The 23,027-nt window shown below is 44.8% G+C and overlaps 1 protein-coding gene across 6 annotated transcripts in view; it reads right to left on the minus strand.

Annotated features, from left to right (window-relative positions):
• The window catches only part of ACACA (acetyl-CoA carboxylase alpha), a 305,545-nt gene that overhangs the window by 210,682 nt on the left and 71,836 nt on the right, over positions 1-23,027 (minus strand). For all 6 annotated transcript variants that reach the window (XM_087717132.1, XM_087717127.1, XM_087717128.1 and 3 more), the window contains 9 exons: positions 21,184-21,354; positions 17,628-17,789; positions 16,300-16,463; positions 14,715-14,865; positions 12,412-12,515; positions 10,952-11,033; positions 7,860-8,005; positions 4,649-4,799; positions 1,338-1,472 (listed from right to left, as the gene is read on the minus strand). In XM_087717132.1, the coding sequence (XP_087573258.1) occupies positions 1,338-1,472; positions 4,649-4,799; positions 7,860-8,005; positions 10,952-11,033; positions 12,412-12,515; positions 14,715-14,865; positions 16,300-16,463; positions 17,628-17,789; positions 21,184-21,354 (1,266 nt within the window). The remainder of the gene's footprint in view (positions 1-1,337; positions 1,473-4,648; positions 4,800-7,859; positions 8,006-10,951; positions 11,034-12,411; positions 12,516-14,714; positions 14,866-16,299; positions 16,464-17,627; positions 17,790-21,183; positions 21,355-23,027) is intronic.

The following is a 23,027-nucleotide window of genomic DNA, read 5'->3' on the forward strand; positions in this document are numbered from 1 at the left end:
CAAGATTCCAGTTTTCAGCCAAAATTCACCTCACAGTGAAAATGCTGCTTGTGACCAGTTTCTGCAAGTTTCTTGCAACAGCTTACAAGGATGTCCATGGTTTCTTCAGCTGTTGTTGTTGTTGTTATTATTATCATGTTTCCTCAAAAATAAGACAGGGTCTTATATAAGCACTTGGCCTTTTTTTCAAGGAGGTCTTATTATTTTTGAGGTGCAGGTGCCGGCGAGCGTGGTCACCTCATGGCTGCTGCTGTGTTGCAATATTTTCAGGGAGGGCTTATTCTCAGGGGATGCGCTCAAAAGCCCAATTGGGCTTATTATCCAGGGAGGTCTTATTTTCAGGGAAACAGGATATTGTTGTTGTTGTTGTTGTTGTTATCCACCCATCTTGCCATGGGGCTACTCATGTACATATTACTGTATGAGGTGGCTCATAAGACCTTGGAACCATTTCTTGGATTCATCTCCTTGATCATGACCAAGAATTTTTGGGCCCAATAAGTAGCCCTAGCTTCTCGCTCCGTGATGGCAAACCTATGGCACGTGTGCCACAGGTGGCACGTGGAGCCATTTCTGAGGACACATGAGGCGTTGCCCTGTCAGCTCCAGCACGCATGCACACACTGGCCAGCTGATTTTTGGCCTTGATTTTTGGCCGTTTTTTAACCCTCCGGAGGCTTCCCTGAGGCCTCCGGAGGGTGAAAAACCACCCAATGCGCAAACTGGAAGTTGTTCCCGGACTTCCGGTTTCCATGTTGGGTCATTTCCCCCCCTTTCCCAGGCTCCTAGAAAGCCTCTGGAGCCTGGGGAGGGAGAAAAACGGACCTACAGGTCCATCGGAAGACAGAAAATGGGCTGTTTCTGGCCTCTGGAGGGCCTCCATTTGGGGCGGGGGAGGCTGTTTTTGCCCTCCCCAGGCTCCAAGAAAGCCATGCATGCATGCGCAGGGCAGTGGGGGGGGGTGTCACACACACACACGCACAGGGGAATTAAATAATGGGGGTGGCCACACACGCACGCACAATAGTGCACACACGGCGTGCTTTTGGCACCCGAGGCGAAAAGGGTTAGGCAACACTGTCCTAGCTGATCTTCCCCAATCTCTAAAAGCTAACCGAGTTTAGAGCTGGCTGGTGCTTGGATGGGAGACTACCAGGAGATCACAACACTCTAGGTCAGAGTGGAAAAGGCATCCCTTCCCTTCCCCCCACCCCCCACCCCGAACAAGACCCCAAACAGCAACAGCAGATGTCCCCAGAAGCCAACCCCCATTTTTTTTTTGTTTAGCTTAAATCTGTGTGAAGAATTAGTCCTTGATGCTAAGCCTCCAAATGTACCTGTTGAACTCTGCTCGGGTCATCCAGCTGCATTTTAGCAATGATACATCCTGGCTCAAGGGCTGCTCCCGAACGTTTCACATAATGGATGCAGCCCGATTCTGCCGCCGTGAGTGTCATCACCATCTTCATCACCTGAAAACAGCAGTAGGACAGGTTAAGCAAGGGAGTTCTCGGAGTTTTCGCCTCCCTGCATCCCTTTGCCCTGCTGAGGTCCAGCTGCTTTTGTAATTTTCGTGTTTCCTCTTAACATACCGTATTTTTTCGGACTATAAGACGCACCTTTTTCCCTCAAAAAAGAGGCTGAAAATCCGGGTGCGTCTTATACACTGAATACAGCATTTTTTGCCTCCCGAAACCCCACCCACTTCACTAAAAGGGTCATGCAGAGCCTTTAGGAGGCTTTCTGAGAGCTCCTGGAGGCTGGAGAGGGCAGCAATGCTCAATTTTGCCCCCACCCCAGCCCCCAGGAGCACTCTGTAAGCCTCCTAAAGGCTATGCATGCAATTTTTTCTGACATAAAAGGGGCCCATTTTCACGAAAAATAGGCTGTTTTTGCTCAATTTTGCCCCCCTCCCAGCCCCCAGGAACACTCTAAAGCTTCCTAAAGGCTATTCATCCCCCTTTAAAAAAAAACAAAAAAAACCACGGGGCTGTTTTTGCAAAAAACGGGCCGTTTTGGGGAGTTCTGCAGAGTGCAACAACTTTTTTTTTAATTTGCCTCTACAAAACCTTGGTGCGTCTTATACTCCGGTGCGTCTTATACTCAGAAAAATACGGTATTTCATAGAGCCAGTATTAGGCTTCATTTAAGCAAGAAGAGTAGGGATAAATGTAGGAAGCTCCTTAAAAGGCATAGCCATGCTTGGAGCTGGTTGTGTTGTGGCCTGTCGGCCGTTGGCCCCTCTGGCAGCCGAATCAATAGCAATAGCAGTTAGACTTATATACTGCTTCATAGGGCTTTCAGCCCTCTCTAAGCGGTTTACAGAGAGTCAGCATATTGCCCCCACAGTCTGGGTCCTCATTTCACCCACCTCGGAAGGATGGAAGGCTGAGTCAACCTTGAGCCGGTGAGATTTGAACCGCTGAACTGCAGATAACAGTCAGCTGAAGTGGCCTGCAGTACTGCACCCTAACCACTGCGCCACCTCGGCTCTTAGAATCAGATGAGGAGGCAGCGTGGGAGTCCCGGCTAGCATCAAGGCAACCTGAGAGCTCCGAGGGGGAAGAGGTCCTAGCTATGGCCATAAGTCGAGGACTACCTGTATTCTGAAACTTTTCCTCTTTACCCCATCCAGTTCAGGACTGCCTGCATAGTCTCTTGTTCTGGGACTTTGACTCTAGAAAGTGCTGCCCCCCCCCCCCCCCCCCCCGGCCTCCCTTCTTCAGGCTGCAATTCCATCGCACAGAACGCAAGGAAAATATCTGAGATGAGAAATCTGGGAAAATAGACTAAAATGTGCATACCAGCCGGGCAGAGTTTGGTATCAGAAATTGAATACATCAGAAATGTATTAGTTTGTAATGGGATGATGAATATCTCCCTTTGCCCCTTTTCAACAGATACTTTTAATCTGTTAAGTCAAGGTGTCTGCGATGACACATTGTGAATAAAATCACATATAAGTTTGAATGAATATATTTTATTTATTTGGGGGTCCTTATCGTGCCTTTGTGCCTTTACAAAACACTTTAAATGGGGGGGGAGGGGGAAGAGACAGGAAATCCAAGGTGCTCCTTAATGGATTCAATCCATATACAAATAGAAGAGTTAAGAAGAAGAAGAAGGAGGAGGAGGAGGAGGAGGAGGAGGAGGAGGAGGAGGAGGAGGAGGAGGAGGAGGAGGAGGAGAAGGAGAAGGAGAAGGAGAAGGAGAAGGAGAAGGAGAAGGAGAAGGAGAAGGAGAAGGAGAAGGAGAAGGAGAAGGAGAAGGAGAAGGAGAAGGAGAAGGAGAAGGAGAAGGAGAAGGAGAAGGAGAAGGAGAAGAAGAAGAAGAAGAAGAAGAAGAAGAAGAAGAAGAAGAAGAAGAAGAAGAAGAAGAAGAAGAAGAAGAAGAAACAACACACATGGGGCGTTTATAAGCGTTTGCATTAAAAAGTTAATCAGTTTCTCAGTTTTGTTTTTAATTTTTTTAGGAACAAAATTGATTCCAACCAAAAGGTCAATGGAGATTCTCAGTCATCCAGGTCATGGTTGTCCCAAAGGTGCTTTTCTCAAAAGGCAACTGGACTTTCTTGGTTTTTTTTCTTTCCCCTTTTGAAGATGTTTCGCTTCTCATCCAGAAAGCTTCTTCAGCCCTGACTGGATGCGTGACCCGTCAAAAGCGCGGAGGACAAAATCGTGCTCGACGAAAGCGCGCATGTGACGTCATCACAGCGCGACGAAAAAAATTAAAAATTTAAATAAAATTAAAATTAAAGCAAGCCGATTCACATAAAGGCAAGGGTTAGGTTAAGGGTTAGGGTCAGGTTTACAGCGTTAGCGTTAGCTTTAGCGTTAGGTTAAGGGTTAGCGTTAGGTTTTTCATTACGTTAACGGTTAGGTTTAGGGTTAGATTTAGGGTTAGGTTAAGGGTTAGGTTTAGGGTTAGGTTTGGGGGGGTTAGGGGAAGGTTTTAGCTTTATTTTTACATTTTTCGATCACAGCGCGATGTTTTCGTCACGCTGTGATGACGTCAAATGCGCGCTTTCGTCGAGCGCGATTTTGTCCTCTGCGATTTTGTGGTGGAACCGACTGGATGATGCAGAATGGAAGGATTCATATTTCTGGCAGCTTTTAGAGAGTCGTTAAGGCTAGGAGGTTTATCTGTGTTTATCTCAGGGTCACTTGAGTAGTGTAAATTGCCTCCATGACGCTCTCAAAGGATGCAAATGACCAGCTGTCTGCAAGGAATATAAATCCTTCCAGCATCCAGTCAGAGCCGGAAGAAGCTTCTTGGATGAGAAGCGAAACGTCTTCAAACAAAAGAAAAAAGAAAAAAGAAAGAAGAAAAAAGAAAAAAGAAAAAAGAAAGAAGAAAGAAAGAAAGAAAGAAAGAAAGAAAGAAAGAAAGAAAGAAAGAAAGAAAGAGGGTGAGAAGAGGAGGGAAGGGGAGAGAAGAGAAGAGAAGAGACAAGAAAATTCAGCCTCTTGAAAAAGCACTTTTGGGACATTCAATCCAAAATCAATCTCACTCTGATTAAAAGAGAGATTGAACGAGTACACAGAGGGAAACTGTTTCTGCTTGTGAGTGTGTGATTGTGTTAGCTCTCCTTAACACAAGGTCTTCCCAAGAAGGCCAGTCTGACAGGCTCGCAAACTTTTCTTTTTACCTCGATTTCACCAAAGCACTGTCCAGCAAAGACGTGTCCGCCATCTTCCACCACATACTGGATGAGTTTTCCGGCTGAGGGGGATCGCAGAATCGATGGGTCGTTTTCCTTCTCAAACACACAGGTTTTATTGCCAATGGTGATGCGATACCTAAGCAGGGGAGCACAGAAACACCAAAATGGTCTATACAGAAAATGTGTATTTATTTACTGAGAAAATTGAAAATCAGAACTGAGGAAGGGGATAAGCAGCCCGGGAAAACCAAGGGAAATCATCAAAACTCTTAAAAAGCGAACGTTTTAGACATGGGATGCGACACCTGGAAAAATATGGCATATTTCACTTAATCTTCCAAGGAAAGACTGAGGGCAAACGAGGTCCAGGCAGAAGAAGAACAGCGTGGATTCAAAATCTAAGGGGCTGGTTTGGACAAAGTTCAGCAGCCCTTTTTCTGCAGCTGATGATAAAAATAGGATTGGCAACGTCCAATGATGGATATGGAAGAAGAAGAAGAAGAAGAAGAAGAAGAAGAAGAAGAAGAAGAAGAAGAAGAAGAAGAAGAAGAAGAAGAAGAAGAAGAAGAAGAAGAAGAAGAAGGGAGGAAGGAGGTAGGAGGAAGAAGAAAGAAGAAAGAAGAAGAAAGAAGAAGATAAATTAGCCGCAAAGCATTGGAGACACATGCTGGGTGTGTGTGTGTGTGTGTGTGTGTCTGTCTGTCTGTCTGTCTGTCTTTGTGGGCAAAGGCTGGGAGGGGGGGTGCAACACGGGAGGCTCCCCGCAGTTCCTCGTTTCGCCCGCTGCCCTGAGCTGGAAGATGGAGGCATTGCAGGGCATGGCTGGGAGCGTACTACTTTGCCCCCCCTCTTGGGAAGAAAAAAAAACCATCTTTGGGACAACCTGGATGACCGAGAATCCTTATAGACATCCCTCATCCTAGCCTTCCTTTCTGATGCCTCCTAGCCTTGCTTGCTTTCCATCCCTTGTGGTGGCCACTCTTCCAAAGCCATGATAGTGGAGCAGTGGTAGGTTCTGGATCCCGTTGCAACCGGTACGATTGCAACGGGGCCTGGTGTCCACCACATGAACACACGCAGCGCATGCATGCATCCTTACCTCTTGCGACGCTTCCGCAAGCCTCCACGACATTCCAGCTCCTCTTTAATTTGATATTGAAGGTAAGTATGATGACTGCCCAATTATGGACATTATGGATAATATCCTCTTTTGGTCACACTATATTATATTGGTCATACTTCAAAATATTATGAAGTTGAAGGGCCTTTTGGACTGCCCTCAAAAGTTTTAGGGTCAAACTGATGCAGGAGGGGGTGCACAGGTAAACCCACCAGTGGCTGGCCAGGTTAGGTGGTCTTAATAGAATGGACCTTATAAATTCATATTGGCTTGGCTTTTCATTCTAGTGCCCTGGAGTTCCAAAGTTGACTTTTAGCTGGAGTGAACTTTCTCTCCAACTTCCTCATAAGTATTAAAAATAGGGCTGAACAGCGTGGCAAGACCCTGTAAAGGAGGGGCACAGGAAGCCAGGCGTGGGTGAGAGATAGAACAGAGGTAAAAACTGCTGACAGCTTAAGACATTATAGGAACTTCTCTTTTTTGTATTTTTCCTATGTCCTTTGCTGTAACATTCCAAATGAACTTCTGCTTTTCGAAATGTCATGCTTGTCTCGTGTATGGAAACGCCTTGAGAATGCACAGTGTGGAACACGGCATAAAAGTAGCATCCTGGGCAGAGCCCAGGCAGTTCAGATTTTGGTGTGTGAGCACGCTGAACTCGATGCATCAAATAAACCTGTTTCTCTCACCTTCGTGGTCGCAAATCCTGGTCTTTCGTAAGTAGATTACAAACCTCAATCTGTTGCAACAAAACTTGATTTCATTGAGGGCCACATCAGGGTTGTGTTTGACCTCGGGAGTGCCTGGGTAGGGTGTGGCCATGATGGGCGTGGCCAGCTTGACATCACTCGTGTCAGAGGTGCCTGTGGTGGCCCGAGTGCTCGGCCAGTGAAAGCGGGCTGGTGGGAGTGCACGAAAGCTATGGCTTTTTGGCACCAGATAAGAAAGTATTTGGAAGAGATGCTAAATCAAAGGATTGAGTTGAGGCCAGAATTATTTCGACTAGGGATCACAAAAGAAAAACATGGCAAAGGTGGACTATGTTTAATGCTGCATATTTTAACGGCGGCAAGACTTGTTTTTGCACAAAAATGGAAAAATAAAGAGACTCCCTCGGAAAGAGAAATAATAATTAAGATACTGACGTGCGCAGAGACGGACAGACTGACTCTAGAACTCAAAGACAAGAGTGAGACAGAACATCACGAAATTTGGTACCAATGGTTAGAAATGAGGGAAAAAGTCCGGGACAGAAAAACACAGACAAGTTAAGAATTGGAAAACATGGTATTAAGAATGTGTGATAGGTAGGAATTGGATATGTATTTATATGATTAGTAATTATATAAAAGAAAGGATCAATGGATAGGGAATCCGACAGACTACACCCACCTATGTAATGGATATAAAATGTTGTAAGATCTAATCACTATATGGAAACGTTTATGCCAGAAATGTGACACTATGTCCAATGTTTTTAATGTTTATCTAATTAAAAAACTTTTTTTTAAAAGGAAAAGAAAATGGGCTCCCAAGCTCTGTTTTCGGCTGGAATGGCCTCCTACAAAATTCTGCCAGGAAAAATGGAGCCCACAGCCTTTAGCTGTTCCCTCCGTCTGACAACTCTGCGCATGCGCACACTGGGAACAGGCTCCAGCTGTTTGTCTGCTTCATTGGTGTCTGACTCTGAAGGCAGCTGAAAACTGGCATGCGGCTCTGGCCCTCTCTCTGCCTCCAACACAGAGCCCTCATCAGAGCCTTCCCCAGACTCCAGGATTGGGCCATGTTCCTCCCCAACCTCCTCACAGTCCGAATCTGCTGCCAGCTCTGCTGGCGGGTCACAACAGTGACCCTCTGTCAGGAAAAAACGCGGCCCTCCTGAGCTCCATTTTTGCTGGCAGAGGCACTGCGGACCGGTCCTTCGCTGTTTCCAGGGTGGCCCAGTGGGCCAGATCTAAGCACCCCGTGGGCCGGATCTGGCCCCTGGGCCTTGAGTTTTACACCCCTGTTCTAGAGGATGACATCCTGGGGTCTGTTCCTCTGCTTGCAAGCCTCCCTTGAAGCATCCAAGGTTACCTGTCCACTTCTTCTTTCATGTAGGTGGTGTAGCTGCTCCCATCATAGGACAACAGGAGACCTCCGTCACTTAGCCGGTGAACGTCAATCTCCACGCAGGAACCGTTCATGATGACAACGTAGGAGTTTGGGGACTGCCGAGCTACCTGTGAGAAAGGGAAGAGCAAGAAGTAAGGAGACATCTCAACTTTCGTAAGTGTTCTGACTGAGGCTTCCCCAGCAACACGAGCCGAGTCCTCGTCCCGATAAACCCCTTTTATTTAATTGACAGTGAATTCCTCTCCAGCAAAGTCTTTCCTCTCCCACAGTCTTTCAAGATAATTCACAATTCCCGACCTTTATCAGGCTTGGAGAATGACCAGGTCAATATATTTTAGACGCCGCATTACTTGGCAAGAATGCAGGAATGAATTAATTGTCTCCTGCAAACTCCACTCCCCTTTCGCTCCTGTTTTATTCCCTATGGGAGGGGCCATTCACTGTCCACCTGTGGCCTTATTCCCAAGTCAACCCTTGTTCCTTAGCTGTTCCCTTTGTCCAGCAACTCTGTGCATGCGCACACCATGAACAGGTTCCAGCTGTTTGTCTGCCTCACTGATGTCTGACTCTGAAGACAGCTGATAACTGGCATATGGCTCTGGCCTCATATATGCCTCTGACACAGAGTCCTCATCAGAACCTTCCCCAGACTCCAGGAGTGGCCCATGTTCCTCCCCAACCTCCTCATTGTCTGAAATCTGCTGCCAGCTCTGCTGGCCGCTGGCAGGCCACAACATTTAGGATGACTTTGGGTGGCATCTCAGCTTACACCTGAGGAGGGAGCTATCTTCCCAGCCCAAAGCAATTTTCCAAGAGATCATCATGCAGAGATGGCATTATGGCTAAACACTTCCTGCTCCTAGCCATTGTTTTGGTGGACATCTATGGATAAAATCTCTAACCCTCACAAGCTTCTTCCAAAAAGCTTGATCTTCTTTGGGACAGCTCTTTCATACAAACTTGTTGTTAGGCCTGCAGCCATCTTTTCTTTCGTATCTTTGGCCTGCCATACTTTCTATTATTCTACTAGGCATTTTCTATGGTGGGAAAATGGGAAGGGGGTGATTGTATGGAGTTAGATGATATGTAGCCACAACAAAATTCTTTCTAGAAAGCCAAGGTCATCCTTTGTCTTTGCACCTCTGCACCTGGCCGAAAATGGATGGGTGGAACTGCCAGTGGGAGATTGGACCATGTGATGGACTGGTGGATGTGGGGGCAGGATCTGGAACTTTCAACTGGGTTGTGGAAAACCGGGAAGCCTTCACATTCGGGTTTTCCCAGATGTGCCAACATGGCTCTCTTAAGAAACTGGAACTTTGAGGAATGCTTTGCCTTGGACTCTGATTTAATTTTGGATGCTATTTGGAATCCTGACACTTGTTTCTTCTTCTTCTTGTGGCATACCCGTTATCAGACATTGGCAATCATGTTGGCGCTCCTCGTTTGCTTCGTAAAAAGCAGGATTATATACAGGCAGTCCCCGACTTATGACTATAACTGAGCCCAGGATTTCTGTGGCTAACACACACACTTAATTGAGAGAGTCTTTCTCCGTTTTAATGGCCTTTCTTGGCACAGTTGTTAAGCTGATCACTGCAGTTGTTAAGTTAGTCACACATTGTTAAGTGAATCTGGCTTCCCCATTGACTTTGCTTGTCAGAAGATTACAATGGGAAAAATCGCATGACCCCGGGACACAGTCATTAAATAGGGGTCCTTTGCCAAGAATCTGAATTTTGATCATGTGACTCTGGGGAATGTAGCAATGGTTGTAAACGTGGAAAAACAGTCATTAGTCACTTTTCAGTACCATAGTAACTTCAAGCCGTCATGAAATGAACTGTTGTAAGTTAAGCACTACCTGTACTCACTCTTATTACGGATTTGCAACATAGGTTTCCTTTACCAATTGTTGTTAGAATTGACATGAACACAAAGTTCTCTGCTTCCCCTGCCACTCTCATCCCTAAGCAGAATAGCAAAGTGGGAAGGGGCTTTAGAGGCCTTCTAGTCCAACCCCCTTCCCAGGCAAGAAACTAATCATCTCAGACAAATGGTTGCTCAATAGATACCCGTGGCTGGGTATCTGGTGCTACATTACCTTTTTTTTAATACATATTTTATGTATACATTTTTTCTTTAGTAAACATAAAAACTCAGTATCTACTTGAACAGTGTGTTGTCTGGATACAGGTAATTTTGAAAAATAATAGTAATAATAACAATAATATTCATAGCTTTGCTAATAATCAACTAATAAGAATAGGTAAAGGTAAAGGTTCCCCTCGCACATATCCACTAGTCGTTCCCGACTCTAGGGGGCGGTGCTCATCTCCGTTTCAAAGCCAAAGAGCCAGCGCTGTCCGAAGATGTCTCCGTGGTCCTGTGGCCGGCATGACTAAATGCCGAAGGTGCATGGAACGCTGTTACCTTCCCACCAAAGTTATCACTATTTTTCTACTTGCATTTTTACATGCTTTCAAACTGCTAGGTTGGCAGAAGCTGGGACAAGTAACGGGAGCTCACTCCGTTACGCAGCACTAGGGATTCGAACTGCCGAACTGCCAACCTTTCTGATTGACAAGCTCAGCATCTTAGAATGTAAGGGAATTATGATTTACTGGGGAAAAAAATAATACTAATTGTAACTGAACATATACTGTACAATGAAAGTGAGGTATTTAGTTATACTAGATGGAAAATCTGAGATGGTAAATGTTATTCGAGAATATGGATGTTAAAACACCTGTAACCAAACGACATGCTGTATGTGATGATGTTTTTTTGTGGGGGGGGGGTTCTTTTTGTTTTGCTTTTTTTAAAAAAATTGTTGTGTGTATGTGTTGTCTATGTAATAAAAATAAAAAATTATATATATAAAAAAAAAGAAGGTGGGACAAGTAATGGGAGCTCACTCCATTACATGCCGCCAGGGATTCGAACCACCAAACTGCCGACCTTTCTGATCGACAAGCTCAGCGTCTTAGCCACTGAGCCACCGCATCCCTTTTGAATAAGAATATTTGCTTATCCATACTAATAAACCTTACCTTTAGTACATATTTCTTCCCTTCGTAGATGAGTTCCACGTCCACTATGTTCAACAATGTATGGGCAGGCAAGACTTGACCCCTGGAAGAGAAAAAAAAATTAATAACAGTACTCCATTTCCTGCCAATAGCTTTGCAAGGAAAGAGTTAGGCTTCTAACAAGGTAAGTGTCAGGCCTGCAGCCATCATTCTTTCGAATCTTTGGCCTGCCACACTTTCTATTATTCTACTATGCATTTTCTATGGTGGGAAAATGGGAGGGGGATTGTACAGAGTTAGATGCTATGTAGCCATAACAAAATTCTTTCTAGAAAGCCAAGGTCATCCTTTGTCTTTGCACCTCTGCACCTGATCGGAACTGCCAGCATGGCAGTGGGAGATTGGACCATGTGATGGACTGGTGGGCGTGGGGGCAAGGTCTTGAACTTTCAACTGGGTAGGGAAAAACGGGAAGCTTTCAGATTTAGGTTTTCCCAGACGGGTGAACACGACTCTCTTAAGAAATTTGGAATCCTTTGCCTCGGACTCTGATTTAATTTTGGATGCTATTTGGAACCCTGATGGTAAGGCTAAAAGGATGCAGGTCTCTACAGGACCTTCATTAATTATAGCACACAAAAGAGGACATTTTCTCCTCCAGGTTCTCCTTGCTGAAGGAGGGGAAGTGGATCTCTAAAAGGGAAGAGCCTTTTTGGGGGGGCTCACCCTTTAGGGGATTCCCTTCCCAGAGAGACTTGATTAGCAGCCAAATTAGATGGGTAGAGGCCGTCCTATTCGGTTCCACCACAATACCGCGAAGCCCTTATCCGCGGAGACATAAGCGCGAGTGCTAATCCGCTCCGTCCGAATCGCTAAAGCAAATGCGACCTTACCACGCTGACATAAGGGCGGAGGGCAAATCCGCACCTTCCGAAGCACTCAGCACCCTAAACCTAACCCTAAACCTAACCCTAAACCTAACCCTAAAGCAAACCCCTAAACCTAATCCTAACCCTTACCTTAATTTAAATCGGCTTTCTGCCGCCGCGCTGTTTTAAAGCGCCCTTCTGTCGCCGCGCTGTTGTCGCGGCGGTGATGACGTCGCGGCTTTAGCAACACGGTTTTATCACCGCTATTTTGACGAGCGCGGTTTTGTCGTGCCACGGTCCTATTCCCCCAGGCTTTTAAAGTAAGTTTTAATTCGTATCATTTCAATCGCCACTCATTGGGTGAAAAAAATAGTCACCCAGGCAGCTTTCATGCCAAAGGCAAAAGTAGAATTCACAATCTCCTAATGATTGGCCCAATGTCTCCCAACCAGCTTTCACGTCTAAGGCAGGACTAGAACTCCCAGTCTCCCAGTTTCTAGTCTGATGCCTTAACCATTACATCAAACTGGCTCTCAATCGGCCAAGAACACTAAAGACAAGGGATGAAGAGGAAGTTTTAAGAAATATCAGTGCTGAAAATATGGTTTTTACCTCTCCAGGGAATGAAGAAAGTTGGAGATGCTATTCCGCAGGCTGACATCAGCCACGTGGAGGGCCCCACACACGACCCCCAGGATGGTGTCTGGTCTCTCCGCCTAGATGAAAAACAAGGGGAAAGGCCATTTTCAAAAATTACTTCTTTATATTTATTAAATTAAGGATGAATCAGCCCATGGCTTAACCTTTAGTGTTGTTCTGAGCTCGGCTTCACCAAATCCCGAAGCAGACTCCTTGTCCTGACAAAACCCCTTTTATTAAGCTAATGTGAATTCCTCTCATTCACATTCAGCAAAGTCCCGGCAAACAGTCTTTCAAGGGTGAATTTACAACCACAGACCTTATCAAGGCTTGGAGAGCTGTCAGGCCGATATCTTCCAAAACCCAACGCTGTACAAGAAAGTACTTGGCAAGGAGTCTCTGAGAGTCACGAACAAATCTTCACACTAATTAAACAAACTACTTGTCTCCTGCAAACTCCCCTCCCCTTTCGCTCCCCTTTATTCCTTATGGGAGGGGCCATTCACCATCCACTTGTGCCTTTACCCCCCCAAACTCGGACACTGTTCCTTAATTGTTCCCTTCTCCTGGCAGCTCTGCACATGTGCACATCGGGGACAGGTTCCAGCTGTTCTTCTGCCCCATTGATCTTGAACTCTGAAGGCAGCTGATAACTGGCATACGGCTCTGGCCCCCTCTCTGCCTCCGACGCAGAGCCCTTATCAAAGTCTTCCCTAGACTCCAGGACTGGCCCAGGTTCCTCCCCAACCTCCTCACTGTCTGAATCTGTCACCAGCTCCGCTGGCTGCTGTCAGGCCACAAGAAATATCACCAATTGTCAACTTTTCAGTTTCCTTTAGAAAACAAGGGACTAAAATGAATGTTTTAAGCCCAATGGAGTTGTTCCTTTAGCCATTCTTAGCTTCCAAGTTCTTTACCATTCTTTTCCATTCTGCCAATATCTTTTTCTTAATCTGTTTTGTTTTTCACTCCTTTCTTCCTCCTCGTGTGCCTCCTGTTTTACCTGGAGGCCTATTCAATCATCTGGAGAACTTTCTATGTTTCCAATGGCCAAACAGAATTGCCCAAGTGGACACCTTTAGAGAGTTCACCAGCATGTGATCCAAGGGGGTCCTTGGTGCTGTCTGCGCTTGGTGGTTTTCTTATAGAAGTTTTATTATCCAAATAGGTAACATCATCAATGCCTGTGATGTTACCTAGTTGGGTAATAAAACATCTGCAAGAAAACCACCAAGGAACCCATGGTTCAACCCCAAACTACAAATATTCTCTTCTGTTGGAACCACATAGAGGCATTAAATGCTTCAGAAAGCGTGCAGATGAGAGAAATTTTCAGGAATATTAACCCAGCACTGATGTTGTTACCTAGTTGGATAATGAAACGTCTGCAATAAAACCACCAAGCTCAGAGAGCACCAAGGTGTCCACAGTTCCCCTCTTCCTCCTCCTCCTCTTCCTCTCCACAAACCCCACTCCCTTCTAGCACTGATGATGATACCTAGTTGGGTCATGAAACCTCTGCAATAAAACCACCAAGCTCATAAGAGCACCAAAATGTCCACAGTTCTCCTCCTCCTCCTCCTCCTCTTCCTCCTCCTCTCCACAAACCCCATTCTCTTCTAGCACTGATTGTCAGGCCTGCAATTATATCCCTTTTAGGATCTTTGGCCCGCCACACTCTCTCTTGGTTCATTATGCTGTTTCATTAGTGTAGTAGTTGGGAGGGGGGAACAAAAAGGAATAGGATTGTAGAATGTGTTGTCATTCTTTTCTAAAAGACCAAGGTCATCTTTTGTCTCCGCACCTTTGCACCTGACAGGAAGCAGCTGGGTGGAGATGCCAGCGTGGAAGATGATGATTGGACCATGTGATGGATTTGTGGGTGTAGGGACAAGATCACGAACTTTTAACTGGGTGGAATCCCAGGAAGTTCTTTAGAATTGGGATTCCACAGCACGATGCTAAGATGTCTGGTTTATTAAATTGGAACTTTCAGGATCATTTTGCCTTGGACTCTGATTTAATTCTACATGATACTTGGAACGCTGACATTGATGATGTTACCTAGTTGGGTCATGAAACGTCGGCAAGAAAACCACCAAGCTCAGAGACAACCAAGGACCCCACAGTTCAAACCCTGAGCTAAGAATATTCTCTTCTATCGATAGAATGAGATCTATTTAGCACACGCCAACGGACAGATAATCCGCACTAAAATGCTGCAGTTTTTCTTTTGGGATATATTCCGTCCCTTTCTGTGCCAGAAGGCGATTTACCTGCACTTTCTCAGCAATCAGTCGGTCCAGCCAACCAGTGTCAATGCTGTTGTGCTGAAAACTTTCCGTTTCAAGCAGCTTAATCAAGTACTCCACAGTGGTCCTGAAGTCGCCTCGAATGGACAGCTCCTTCAGAGCAACGACCATATTTCTGAAGATTTAAAAAAAGGCAGTCAGGTCTGAGAATAAACTGGAGAATAGCACTTAGCACTTAAGACTTATATACTGCTTCACAGTGCTCTCTAAGTGGTTTACAGAGTCAGCATATATCACCAGACTATTTTTCACTCTTCTTCCATCCTGAAGGCCCCATCCAGTTTCTGGGCCCTGAGAGGTCTTATAACAGGGGGTGTCAAACTCAAGGCCCGTGGGCAGGATCTGGCCTGCAGGGTGCTTAGATCTGGCCTGTGGGGCCGCCCTGGAAACAGCGAAGGAGCAGCCCGTGGTGCCTCTGCCAGCAAAAATGGAGCTCAGGAGGGCATACATACACACATGCACACTTACACACATACACACATACATACATACATACATACATACATACATACATACATATATATATATATATTCATATTCGTAGATTTTCACAGGTGTAGGTATGCTGGTCTTGTTGTACTAGGGTCTTTTCCCATGTAAGATTGAGATTGTCTTGGCAACATTTCGGTGAGGTCTCACTCGCCATCCTCTGGCTGGTGCTTTTGGCTTAAAGTGTGGCCGCAGCTTTAAGCCAGCCTGAGGATGGCGAGTGAGACCTCGCCAAAACATACATATACATATGCATATACATATACATATATATGAAAGAACACAATGGAGGTTTAGAACTGAAGGACGATAGTAAAATATGTGTAAACAATATGAAACAATGAAAATAAAATGTAATAACTATAAGTAGTAATATTTAGTAAGAAATAATATTTAACACTGATAGCAGTGTTCCAATATCTCAGGGGCTGCCACAAAGAAGAGGGAGTCAAGCTATTCTCCAAGGCACCTGAGGGCAGGACAAGAAGCAATGGGTGGAAACTAATCAAGGACAGAAGCAACTTAGAACTGAGGAGAAATTTCCTGACAGTTAGAACAATTAATCAGTGGAACAGAAGTTGCCTCCAGAAGTTGTGAATGCCCCAACACTGGAAGTCTTTAAGAAGATGTTGGATAATTTGTCTGAAGTGGTGTAGGGTTTCCGGCCTGAGCAGGGGGTTGGACTAGAAGACCTCCAAGGTCCCTTCCAACTCTGTTATTTTATTCTATTCTATTATTGTGCTTATTTGTATTGAAATGTATGATACCCAGGTATCACACCATTCACTCATTGATATGTATAAATATAAAATAAAAAACCTGGGGGGGGGGGGAAAGAATTTTGATCGTGGGGATGTGATAAAATATAAGTCACTTTTTCAATACTTTGTAACCCTGAACAGTCACTAAACAGATGGTTATAAGTCAAGGACCACCTGTAAAATATAATTCCACGCAGGCAACTAAACCAAAGGAGATCATACCACCCGATTCTTCTGTGATCAGCAGAGAAATCAAGAGAAGAAGAGGGACTTATGTCTCACTGTTCCTTCTTACTTACGAGATGGCTTCTTCACGGTTTTCTCCCCATGAGAAACAATGGCCGAACTGAGAGTCTGCAAATTCATGAAGGCCTCCTGCGGCCGCCACGCTGAAGTAACCCCAGACGTTCTTATTACTGCGAAAGTTCAGTTCTTGGACTGTTCCAGAACTGGGTTTAAAACCCTGGAATATAAAATGGAACATTATTTTTTTAAGCACACACACACACACACGGACGGACACAGACACACACAAATGGATGCCCCCCCCCCCGCACACATGGGCCCACATCTGGCTGGATTGGAATTATTCATTTTAAAAGTCATCATTTCTAACAGGGCAAGAGAAGCATATTCCAGGATTCAATGTTAGAGTTTTTCAACCTCAGCAACTTTAAGATGTGAGGACTTCAACTCCCAGAATTCCTCAGCCAGCAATTTTAAGATTGTGGCCTTCAACTCCCAGAATTCCTCAGCCAGCAACATTTAAAATGTGTGGATTTCAACTCCCAGAATCCCCCAGCCCACAAGTTTAAGATGTGAGGACTTCAACTCCCAGAATTCCTCAACCAGCAACATTTTAAATGTGTGGATTTCAATGCCCAGAATCCCCCAGCCAGCAAGTTTAAGATGTGAGGACTTCAACTCCCAGAATTCCTCAGCCAGCAACATTTAAAATGTGTGGATTTCAACTCCCAGAATCCCCCAGCCAGCAAGTTTAAGATGTGCGGCCTTCAACTCCCAGAATTCCTCAGCCAGCAACATTTTAAATGTGTGGATTTCAATGCCCAGAATCCCCCAGCCAGCAAGTTTAAGATGTGAGGACTTCAACTCCCAGAATTCCTCAGCCAGCAACATTTAAAATGTATGGATTTCAACTCCCAGAATCCCCCAGCCAGCAAGTTTAAGATGTGAGGACTTCAACTCCCAGAATTCCTCAGCCAGCAACATTTAAAATGTATGGATTTCAACTCCCAGAATCCCCCAGCCAGCAAGTTTAAGATGTGAGGACTTCAACTCCCAGAATTCCTCAGCCAGCAAGTTTAAGATGTGAGGACTTCAACTCCCAGGATTCCTCAACCAGCAACATTTAAGATGTGTGGCCTTCAACTCCCAGAATTCCTCAGCCAGCAAGTTTAAGATGTGAGGACTTCAACTCCCAGGATTCCTCAACCAGCAACATTTAAGATGTGTGGGCTTCAACTCCCAGAATTCCACACATCTTAAAGGAGCTGATATTGAAAACCCCTGATCCATATCTTTATTAATCCTATTTATTGGGTGCATCATAACGTGCACAAACATTGCAGACACAGAGCCAAAGTGGCAGAAATGCAGGAAGGCCCACCTCATCGGGGTTCTCACTGGTGATACGGGCTGCGATCACGTGACCCCGCGGACAAGGCACATGGGCCGAGTTTTCAAAGTCAACAGGGGTGTCCCCCCAGGGGGAAGCTCCATACATGATCCGGATGTCTTTGATCCTGTGGAGAGGAATTCCCATTGCAATCTGGGGAGAAAAAAGGGAAATACAGCCCTTGTCATATTCACCGTATTTTTGGAGTATAAGACGCACCTGCCCCACCCCAAAAAGAGAGTGATAATTTGGGTGCGTCTTATACACCGAATCAGGGGTGGGTTTCTCGCCCCGTTCCAACCGGATCGGTTGGAACGAGGCCGGCGGCGTCCTCGTGCACACACACGGCGTCCTCGCGCACGCACGCGGTGCACGCGTGCACGCACGCAGCACGCACATGCGTACTAGCGTCTGCGCGATGCTCCAGCTGCTCCTGGAGGATCGCGCAGGCGTTCTACGCATGCGTGGAAAGCGCAGAATTCGTAAAAACCGGGTAAGGAGCGGGCGTGGGTGCGCGCGGGCACGGGGGGGGGGGGCTTCGCCGTTCCCGGAAGTTACTTACTTCCGGGTTCGGCGACCAACCGGATCGCAGGGACCGGTGCGAACCGGTCGAAACCCACCCCTGCACCGAATGTAACCTCACCCTTAGGCCTCCCAGCAATTTACTTCCTTGCAGCAAATGGAGAAAATGGGGCTTGCAGAGGCGGCAATAGGCTATGGCAATCCCTGCAGCCTGAAACAGCTGATCATTGGGAGCCCCTTGGTTAAACTGAAATTGAAAGTGAAACTTGCTGTTGGCTGCAAGGAGGCAAATTGCTGAGAGGCAGAGACAGGTTTTTTTTTTCCTAATCAGGCTAAACTGAAACAGGCTGTTGGCTGTTTTCTGCAAGGAGGTAAGTCAGTAACTATAAATGCCTATAGAATGTTCAAAATATTACACTTGCTTTTTTATTGTTCTAGACCAGTGGTTCCCAAACTTGGCAACTTTAAGAACCACTGTTCTAGACAACTAATCAAATGAAGAAGCTTTTTTAAAATAAAGGCTTGATCTGAAGAGGCCCAGTGCTATTGTATCTCCTTTTAAATAGCAGAGAATAATGTATACTTCCAGAAAGCCACATCAATTTTAACAACATCTGTACAAGTATAGTCTGAAATGTAACACCACGAACAGTGTATATCTTCTGTACTGTTTGCTGTTTGCTGCAAGGAGGAAAATTGCTGGGAGGCAGAGACAGATTTCTCTCTCTCTTGTTTTCCTCCCCAAAAGCTACGGTAGATGTGTCTTATACTTTGGAGCATCTTATACTCTGAAAAATACGGTAAGTGCACAACAGAAATATCTTCCGCTGACAACACTAAGCATAAGTGTCCCAGCATCTGTGCTGTCTTCTTGTTTCTACATAAAAGGATCTATAAGTATTAACTACGACTACGATTAGGGAGTCATCTGAATTTCTATTTTCTCAGCATTATTGATAATCCTCAATTTACGATGACAATTGAACCCAGAACTTGTGTCGTTAAGTGAGTTTTGTCCCGTTTTATGGCCCTACTTGAACCAGTTCTTAAGTGATTCACTGCAGTTGCTAAGTTAGTAATACGGTCGTTAAGTGTACCTGGCCACTGTCCATAAATATGAGTCAGTTGCCAAGTGTCCAAATTCTGATCACATGAGCATGTGGATGCCGCAACGGTCATTAAATGTGATAAACAGTCACAAGTAATTTTTTCCAATGCTGTTGTAACTTTGAACTATCCCTAAATGGAAGTGAATGAAGGGGGGAAAAAACTACCTGTATCAACCTCTTCATTTAATGACTCCATAATCCCTTGTTTGGGGGGGGGGGGTTCTGGGTAACTGAATGGAGCCGAGTGTTTACTGGCTGGATGCCCTTCTTGTCACCAATGCAGAGTTTTTTGTTCAGCAGATATATTCTCATTGAGCCCAGAGAGAGAAATATCTGCCTCTACCTAGGATCGAACTCACAGCCTCTTGATTGTGAGGTGAGAGGTCTCTACCTTCATGCCACCGCACCACTCAAAACTTCAAATATGCCGATGCGGCTACTTTGATAGTTTTTAACAAAGAAGACTTAAGGAAATTCTTATTGATGGTAAAAGAAGAGAATGGCAAAGGTCACAGTATCTTCTGCTCAATATATATATATAAATAAATAAATCTAGAATGTTCCCAAAAGGCAATGCTTCAATGGTATGGTTATTTATCGGTATAATTGCACACTGCCATGAATCTTGGTGTGCAACTAGAATAAATCATAATAATGTTCTATATTTGTTCATAATACTCCGGTTATCAGTAAACTATTATGGGTATAGAAAATAAATAAATGCATGAACGAATATCAAAGAGGGAAAAAACTACTTTTTAAATACATATCACAGGTTTACTGTCCTTTTTGTACAGTTTTTATTAAGAAATCTACATAAGGGTTGCAAATGTAAAAAAAAATAAAGGAAGGAAGGAAGGAAGGAAGGAAGGAAGGAAGGAAGGAAGGAAGGAAGGAAGGAAGGAAGGAAGGAAGGAAAGGTAGGGAAGGAAGGAGACAGAAGAGAAGGAAGGGAAGGGAAAAGAAAAGAAAAGAAAGGAAAGGAAAGGAAAGGGAAAGGGAAAGGAGAAAATAAAAGTAAAAGAATATGTACTTTTTAAATACATATCACAGGTTTACTGTCCTTTTTGTACAGTTTTTATTAAGAAATCTACATAAGGGTTGCAAATGTAAAAAAAATAAAGGAAGGAAAGAAGGAAGGAAGGAAGGAAGGAAGGAAAGGAAGGAAGGAAAGGTAGGGAAGGAAGGAGACAGAAGAGAAGGAAGGGAAGGGAAAAGAAAAGAAAGGAAAGGAAAGGAAAGGAAAAGGAAAAGGGAAAGGGAAAGGAGAAAATAAAAGTAAAAGAAAAATAGTTAAAGAACTAATAGTAACTTCTGATTTTTTTTTTCAACAGTTACAAACAACCTCAATATCCTTTCTCCCTCTTGGTATTACAAAAATCCCTCCAATCTCTTATTTACTTCTTTTTAAAGCATCAAACCATAAATCTTCACTTCACTGTTTTTTTCCCCATTTCCAGCAAAAAGTCCATAAACGGTTTCCAGGCTTTTATTTAAATAAATAAAATTTTAAAAAGTACAAGCGCTGCATTTTCCGAAGGACCTCAGAAACTCTCTGCAAAGTCACGTTTGCCTTCATTACACACAGATGGAAACACCGCGTACCGAAATGTTCCCTTCCTCTGAAAACACACCCTCCCGTTTCATAACAACCAGCGAGAGGTTTTCCCTTAACGCAACACTTCACTTTCCAAAGCCAGGATTTTTCCCTTGCCTTATCAGCACTCTGATCGTGTTCCAAGTCCAGAACAATTCACTTCTTGCAACATTTGGAACACCCCTCAAAAAAAAAAAAAACCTCTTCCTGCCTGCTCAAGATTTTGGAAGAACTGGATATTCCAGCTGAACCGAAGTCTGCAGATTAGCCCGTGCTTAGCAAGTAGCTTCACCCTTCCCACCAGTTCTTCTCGACTTACTTGGAGTTGAGCGGAAGGCAGGTTGACATCAGCCACCATTTCTGTACAAGGATGCTCGACCTGCAGCCGAGGGTTTAGCTCCAGGAAGTAAAAACTCCCATCCTGGCTGTAAAGATACTCCACCGTCCCGGCACTGACGTAGCCCACCATCTTGGCGAGTTTGACGGCGCACTGAAAAAGAGAGAAAGGACTACTTTCAAAAAACATATTTGGAACCAAAGACAACTTCATGAGATCATTTGCTTGGGGTAGTTTCTGAGTTCAAGAGATTTGGAGCCCATCGGACTCAAATCTGGTGAGAACTATGGGACAACGGAACTCACCGCCACTTAGAATTACCATTCTGCTCCGTAAAAGCCATCTTGCTCCTATCAACTTTTAAAGCATGAGGGCCATTTCAGTGGTTTACAGATTAACAGAGTTGGAAGGGACCTTTTTTTTAAAAAAAAAAGTTTTTTTTTGTTCTCTATATACAATTATAGGTATACCTTCACATAGTTGTTATTCTTTTTTACATTCGTCGTTCTTATACATTTGTCGTTCCACTTACAGGGTTATAACATACCGTTTGGGTTGCTTTGTTTACCATCCCTCGCCTGTTTTGACACCACCTTCCTTTCTTTCTTTCCTGCCTTCTCTACTTTCTTCCTTTTTCTCTCCTTTCCCTTCCTTCTTCCCTTGCCTCTCCCCTACTCCTCTCTTCCTCTTCCCCTAGAGTTGGAAGGGACCTTGTAAGTCATCTAGCCCAACCCCCTGCCCAAGCAGGAGACCCTTTCTGACAAACGGCAGTCCAATCTCTTCTTAATATCCTCCAGTGATGAAGCTCCCACAATCTCCGCAGGGAAGCATTGATTGATTGTTCTCACTGTCAGAAAGTTTCTCTTTATTTTCAGGTTGAATCTCTCCTTGTTCAGTTTCCATCCATTATTCCTTGTCTGGCCTTCGGGTGCTTTGGGAAATAGCTTGACTCCCTCTTCTTTGTGGCAGCCCAAAAATATTGGAAGGCTGCTATCATGTCTCCCCTGGTCCTTCTCTTCACTGGATTCGTCATGCCCAATTCCTGCAACCGTTCTTCATAGGTAGGTAGCAGTAGCAGCACATTGGCAAACCTATCTTAGCTCAGAAGCTAAGCAACATCAGACCTGGTTAATAGAAGGATGGGAGACCACCCAGAAATCTCTAAGCAATAAACTAGAGTTAGAATTTGAAAACACACCCAAAAGGCAACAATGAGAAACTATTTCCGTATGGTTAATGAGAAAACTATATGGATGTATCCATGAAATCCATACTCAACTTAAAGGATTTAATTAGCAATAGCGCTTAGACTTATATACCGCTTCATAGTACTTTTACCAACTTCTCTAAGCAGAGAAGGCAAAGTCATTTCAAAGGAGGTTTTACCAAGAGCCAAGGTGGCGCAGTGGTTAAATGCAGCACTGCAGGCTACTGCTAGATCAGCAGTTCAGCGGTTCAAATCTCACCAGCTCAGGGTTGACTCAGCCTTCCATCCTTCCGAGGTGGGTAAAATGAGGACCCAGATTGTTGGGGGCAATATGCTGACTCTCTGTAAACCGCTTAGAGAGGGCTGAAAGCCCTATGAAGCGGTATATAAGTCTACTGCTATTACGGTCACAGACCTTATCTGGCTTGGAGGGCCGCGGGGCCAATACTTGCAGAACTTGGCAAGGAGTCTCGGAGAGTCACGAGCCAAGTAAGCGAACTGTCTCCTGCAAACTCCACTCCCCTTTCGCTCCTCTTTTATTTCCTCTGGGAGGGGCCATTCATCATCCATCTGTGGTCTTTCTCTCTGCCCATGCGCATATTGGGAACAGGCTCCAGCT

Source organism: Thamnophis sirtalis, unplaced genomic scaffold (genome assembly GCF_051295495.1).
Source record: "Thamnophis sirtalis isolate CommonGarterSnake01/CBP01778 unplaced genomic scaffold, rThaSir2_p1.2 scaffold_6, whole genome shotgun sequence".
NCBI lineage: Eukaryota > Metazoa > Chordata > Lepidosauria > Squamata > Natricidae > Thamnophis > Thamnophis sirtalis.